The 6,465-nt window shown below is 46.2% G+C and overlaps 1 protein-coding gene across 3 annotated transcripts; it reads left to right on the forward strand.

Moving 5' to 3' along the window:
- The first annotated feature begins 338 nt into the window (after positions 1-338).
- LOC121291584 (zinc finger protein 623-like) lies at positions 339-3,396 on the forward strand. Of its 3 annotated transcripts, none has more exons than XM_041212992.1 (2): positions 339-473; positions 2,355-3,396. In XM_041212992.1, exon 2 carries the CDS (start codon positions 2,459-2,461, stop codon positions 3,326-3,328), a length of 870 nt encoding a protein of 289 aa, XP_041068926.1. In that variant the 5' UTR covers positions 339-473; positions 2,355-2,458; the 3' UTR covers positions 3,329-3,396. The 3 variants fall into 3 exon arrangements, with proteins under 3 accessions (XP_041068926.1, XP_041068928.1, XP_041068927.1); XM_041212994.1 differs by having other exon boundaries at positions 339-400; XM_041212993.1 differs by having other exon boundaries at positions 352-477.
- The last annotated feature ends 3,069 nt before the right edge of the window (positions 3,397-6,465 follow it).

Below are 6,465 nucleotides of genomic sequence, written 5' to 3' on the forward strand. Positions count from 1 at the left end.
CCTGCTGAGTTTTTCCAGGTAATTCTGTTTTTGTTTTTGCAGAGGGAATGATAGCCTGTAATGGTGAGTGAAATAAAAATTAATTAAAAAAGACACACAGAAATCCAAGTGAACTCATCGTCTGCTGTGTGATTGATAACCGAAAAATGCAGCCCTCATGTGAACTCACTGGGGTCTCAACAATTGGGTTTTCATTGCTGCCCATGGAACAGAAAAGGCGAATTCGCTCCTGCCTCATATTGCCCATGCGCAACTTTTCTCCACCTCTGACGTCATGGGAACACCCCCCACCCGCCGACTGCCAGTTGCGCATGCGCAGAGTCGTGCGCATGTGGTGACGACAACACGCACCGACAATTGCAAGTTGACATGACCTTACTCGCCACGGATTCCCTGAGCGGTATGATTTCTGTCTCCAGTGCTATTGATATCCAGGAATCAAGCTGGGGAAGCTTCTCTGAGTGGTTTTCAATGCAAGTATATCCCTCTTTAAATAAGGACTCTATCTACATAGTACTTACTAAAACTGGGGTATTACCATCGCCCTTTATTGGACATCCTATGATCAAATGTAAAAGAGAATAGTTTTAGGAGCAACTACTTCTGTGAAACTTTTAATCTATTTTGCATATATAGGTTCATTTTTAATTTAATTCTTGGAATATGGGCATCACTGGCAAGACCAGCATATATCCCCAGTTACCCCTTGAGAAGGCGATGATAGGCCTTCCTTTAGAACCAATGCAGCCCTTGTGGTGACAATGTTGTTAGATAAGGAGTTACAGGGTGGAGGAGCGTGGATATACGTCTAAATTTGTGTTTATGTAGCACCTTTGAAGTAATTGAATACTCCAGTGTGTTTCACAGGTGTGTCATACAGCCACATTTGATACTGTCCACATAAGGAAATATTAAACCAGGTGACCAAAAGCCTGGTTAACAAGGTAGGTTTTAAGGACTATCTTACAGGGAAAATGAGGTAGAAACGGAAAGTTTTAGGAAGGGAATTCCAGAGTTTATGGCCTTGTTTGCTGAATGCATGATCACTAATGATAGAGCAATTAAAATTGGGGATACACAATGACCAGAATTAGATTAGCCCAGATATCTTGGAGGGCTGTAGGTCTAGGGAATATTATAATTATAGGGAGGGGTGAGGCCATAGAGGGATTTTTTTAAATTAATTTGATCATGGGATGTAAGTTTTGCCTCCAAGGTCACATTCGTTGCCTATGCCTAATTCCCCTTGAGAAGGTGGGGATGTGCTGTCCTCTTGAACAGCCCAACTGCTTTTAATTAGTTAGTGCTTTGAAAACAAGGATCTGCATTTTAAAATTGAGGTGCTCCTTAACCAGGAGCCTATGTGTGATGGATAAATGGGACTTGCTGCAAGGAAGAGCATGGGCAGCAGAGTTTTGGATTACCTCATTTATGGAGAGGATTGAATGGAGAGCAGCCAGGAGTGCATCAGGTTAAGTCTAGAGGTAACAATTGCATGGATGAGAGTTTAAGAGGTAGATGAGCTGAAGCAGTGCAAGGTCAGGCAATGTGGCGTCTTAGTTAGGCACCTTAGTAATGGCATAGATATATGATTGGAAGCTCATCTTGTGGAGAAATACGACACCAAGGTTGTGAACAGCCTGGGTTCAGTCTCAGGGACTTGCCTAGGAGTTGGTGGCTCATGTGTGGGGTTTTTGGTGGGGACTGAAAAACAATGCTTCCCAATATTTAATTGCAGGAAATGTCTGTTCATTCAGTATTGGATTTATTTTAAAATTAATTCTTGGAATATGGGCATCACTGGTAAGACCAGCATTTATCCCCAGTTACCCCTTGAGAAGGCAATGATGGGCCTTCCTTTAGAACCAATGCAGCCCTTGTGGTGACAATGTTGTTAGCTAAGGAGTTACAGGATGGAGGAGCGTGGAAATGAATGTCAAAAAAGTCAGGATTATGTGTGACTTGAAAGGAAACTTGGAGGTGATGGTGTTCACTTACACATGCTTCTCTGGTGCTTCCAGTTGATGGAGATTGAGGGTTTTGGAGATCCTGTCAAAGTTCTTATCGAGTTGTAGATATATAAACACCCTCTCCATTGCTCCTTACCTTTCCCACATCACTCTTGTTCTCCCTTTTAGGCCAGAGTCTTGTGTAGGCCTAGATTGGGAAGCACGTTCCCTTCCTTAATTGACATTTGTGATCCAGTGGTGTTCCTACGACAATCCATGAGCTTTCATGGTCACTTTTCCCTGGAGCCTGCACCACAAATTACCAGATTTGTTCAACTCAATTTCACAACATGCCTTTGTGCATTCTCTCACACTCCTTTTTTCTGTTATAAATCAATTTCACAGCATACTAGAATTGGAGGATTTGCACTTTGGAAAATCAAGCATCACACCAGGATCTTACAGATTTTCGGAATTTATTGCAAGCTGAATATCATTGGATTTTGAACATGGAAGGAAATACCACTAATCACAGTGGAGAGAAAGCAAACACATGTTCTGTGTGTGGACGAGACTTCAGTCGATCATCTAGCCTGTCAAAGCATAAGTGCAGTCACACTGGGGAGAAACCGTGGAAATGTGGGGACTGTGGGAAGGAATTTAGTTACCCATCTTTGCTAGAAATTCATAGGCGCAGTCACACTGGAGAGAGGCCATTCACCTGCTCGATGTGTGGGAAGGGATTCCAGCAGTCATCCACTCTGCTGATCCACCTGCGAGTTCACACTGGGGAGAGACCTTTTAAATGTCCAGAGTGTGGGAAGCGCTGTAAAAGTTCTGGAGAATTGTCATGCCATCAACGTGTTCACAGTGACAAGAGACTGTTCCGGTGTTCTCAGTGTGGGACTGCATTTAAGGGCTCAGGTGATCTCATTGCACACCAGCGTACTCACACTGGAGAGAGACCATTTACCTGCTCCCAGTGTGGGAAGAGATTCACTCGGTTATTCACCCTGCTCACACACCAGCGTGTTCATACTGGGGAGAGGCCATTCACTTGCTCCGAGTGTGGGAAGGGATTCACTCAGTCATCCACCCTGCTGAGACACCAGCGAGCTCACACTGAGGAGAGACCTTTTAAATGCCAGGACTGTGGAAAATGCTATAAAAGTGCTGTGGAACTGATGTCCCACCAAAGTGCTCACACTGCCAAGAGGCCTTTCAAATGCTCTCACTGCGGAACTCAGTTCAGGCGATCATTTAACCTCATGGTACACCAGCGCACTCACACAGGGGAGAGACCGTTTACTTGCACCATATGTGGGAAGGGATTCACTCAGTCATCCAACCTGCTTCGACACCAGCAAGTTCATAAGTAGTGACGGCGATTGAATTCTGCTGTTAGTAACATTCTGGTAGATGTCAAATAAATCAGCTTTTTGTTAAACATAGTGTGTTGACTCTTTTTAAAATCTCAAACACAGTTTAATTCCTTTTGTAAAGGGTTCTCCCTCCCCCCATCTCCCTCTTCCCCTCCAACAACAAATCCAAGGATCTCATGAACTTCTTTGTCTCTAAGATTGAGACCATCCAACAGCTGGCTCTGCTGCTTTCCTCTTTTCCATTCATGTCCTCTCACAAACCCCCTTGCCCTAGCCCAAACCTGTATCTTTCTCTATCCCTCTCTTATCTCCCCTCCTGTCCTCTCAGAGATCATCATGTTAATGACACACCCCTCCTACTCCCTTGACCCTATTCCCAATAGAACTGCTGACCACCTAACTTCCCCATTTAGTTGGTATTGTTAATATTTCTCTTCAGTTACTACCCGTTTGCTTCAAGTCTGCCATCATCAACCCCTCATCAACAAACAAACCCTTGACACCAGTGTCCTTGCAAACAAATGTCCCATATCCAGCCTCCTTTTCCTCTCCAAAGTTCCTGAACGTCTTTTCAATCCCAACCCCCACCAAACCTGTGCCCACCTATCCTGTAAGCCCATGTTTAAATCCCTCCAATCAGAATCCTGCCCCTGCCAGAGAACTGAAACGACTCTTATCTAAGTCACAAATGACATTGTAAGTGACTGCGATGCAGGTAGACTTTCCCTTCTCATCCTTTTCAACCTGTTTGCAGCTTTGACACAGTTGACCACACCATCCTCCTCCAACACCTCTCCAGTTTCGTCCAGTGGGTGGGACTGCACCTTCCTGGTTCCTTTCTTTTCCATCTAATCACAGCCAGAGTATCACCTGCAATGACTTCTCTTCCCACTCCTACACCGTTACCTTTAGTGTCACGATCTATCCTTGGGGGCCCCCTCCTATTTCTAATCTATATACTTCCCGCAACATCATCTGAAAACATAGTGTCAGTTGTCACATGTACGCTGATAACATCCTGCTTGTTCTGACCACCACCTCTCCTGACCTCTCCACTTTTGCTAAGTTATTAGATTGAGATTCGGTGGTGGATGAGCAGAAATTTCCTCTAATTAAATTTTGCAGACTTAAGCCATTGTTTTTGTTCTGTAGCTACTGGCTCTATACCCTCTCATTGGTAACTGTTTGAGATTAACCAGCCTTTTCGCGAGCTTGATGTCATATTTGACCCTGAGAAGAGCTTCCAACCACATTTTTTGTTTTATTCATTCACGAGAGATGGGCGTCGCTTGCTAGGCCATTGCTCATCCATTATTGCCTGTGAGAATGTGGTGGTGAGTCGCCTTCTTGAACCACTGTAGTCCATGTGGTGTAGGTATACCCACTATTAGGAAGAGAGTTCCAGGATTTTCACCCACCGACAGTGAAGGAACAGTGATGTAGTTCTAAGTTAGGATGTTGTGTGCTTGGAGGGCTTGCTGGCGGTATTCCTATGCATCTGCTGCCCTTGTCCTTCTTGGTGGTAGAGGTCCTGCATTTGGAAGGTGCTGTCGAGGGATCCTTGGCAAGTTGCTACAGTGCATCTTCTAGATGGTACACACTGCTGCCACTGTAGGTCCATGGTGGTGGGAGTGAATGCTTAAAGTGGTGGATGGAGTGCTAATCAAGTGGGTGGCTTTGTTCTGGTAAATATCAATGTCATTACCAAGACTGCCTATTTCTACCTCTGTAACATTGCTCAATTCGACCCCTGGCTCAGCTCTTTTGATGCTGAAGCCCACACTGATGCCTTTGTTCCCTCTAAACTTGACTGTTCCAACTCACTCTTGGCCGGTCTCCAATATGCTACATCCATCAACTTGAGGTGATCCAAAGTTCTGTTACCCGTGTCTGAACACACACTAAATCACATTTCACTGCCTTGATTTCAAAGTTATTCTTATTTTCAATCCTTGATTGGCCTCGCCCTTCCATAAGACATAGGAGCAGGAATTAGGCCAATCGGCCCATCGAGTCTGCTCTGCCATTCAATCATGGCTGATAAGTTTCTCAACCCCATTCTCCTGCCTTCTCCCCATAACCTTTCATCCCCTTACCAAGAACCTATCTATCTTGGTCTTAAATACACTCAATGACCTGGCCTCCACAGCCTTCTGTGGCAATGAATTCCATAGATTCACCACTCTCTGGCTAAAGAGGTTTCTCCTCATCTCTGTTCTAAAAGGTCTTCCCTTTACTCTGAGGCTGTGCCCTCAGGTCCTAGTCTCTCTTACTAATGGAAACATCTTCCACTCTATCCAGGCCTTTCAGTATTCTGTAAGTTTCAATCAGATCCCCCCTCATCCTTCTAAACTCTATCGAGTATAGACCCAGAGTCCTCAAACGTTCCTCATATGTTATGTCTTTCATTCCTGGGATCATTCTCGTGAACCTCCTCTGGACCCCCTCCAAGGCCAGAATGTCCTTCCTGAGATACGGGGCCCAAAATTGCTCACAATATTCTAAATGTGGTCTGACCAGAGCCTTATAAAGCCTCAGCAGCACATCCCTGCTTTTATATTCTAGTCCTCTTGAAATAAATGCCAACATTGCACTTGCCTTCCTAACTACCGACTCAACCTGCAAGTTAACCTTAACAGAATCCTGGACTAGGACTCCCAAGTCCCTTTGCACTCCAGATTTCTGAATTCTCTCCCCATTTAGAAAATAGGGGGGGAAAGAAGGGGCGGGAGGGGGGGAAAGAAGGGGCGGGAGGGTGCGGAGGGAGGGGGGGGGTGCGGAGGGAGGGAGGGGGGAAAGAAGGGGCGGGGGGGTGCGGAGGGAGGGAGGGAGGGGGGAAAGAAGGGGCGGGGGGAACGAGGTGCCCGGTGATGAAGGGTTGGGGGGCTACGTGTCCATGATGAGAGGTCAACCGCCGCCTGGGGAGACTCAAACCGGCCTCCAGAAGCCTAGTGCACCGGCAGTTCCGGGGATTTCCCCGCTGTTCGGTCTCAACTGCTCGGCCCTGGACCAGCGGCGCCATTTCCCCTCCCCGCGGGCCATTTTCCACCTTCCGCCTCGAGACTGGTTGCTGATGCCCAATCCCCTCCACCTCCACCTCTCAACAAGGCGGTTCCTCATTGCTCAATCAGGCC

The sequence above is a fragment of the Carcharodon carcharias genome, chromosome 19, assembly GCF_017639515.1.
Source record: "Carcharodon carcharias isolate sCarCar2 chromosome 19, sCarCar2.pri, whole genome shotgun sequence".
Taxonomy (NCBI): domain Eukaryota; kingdom Metazoa; phylum Chordata; class Chondrichthyes; order Lamniformes; family Lamnidae; genus Carcharodon; species Carcharodon carcharias.

What these genes read in the sequence shown, in the direction of transcription:
- LOC121291584 (XM_041212992.1), top strand. Translation starts at nt 2,459, where the DNA reads ATGGAAGGAAATACCACTAATCACAGTGGAGAGAAAGCAAACACATGT.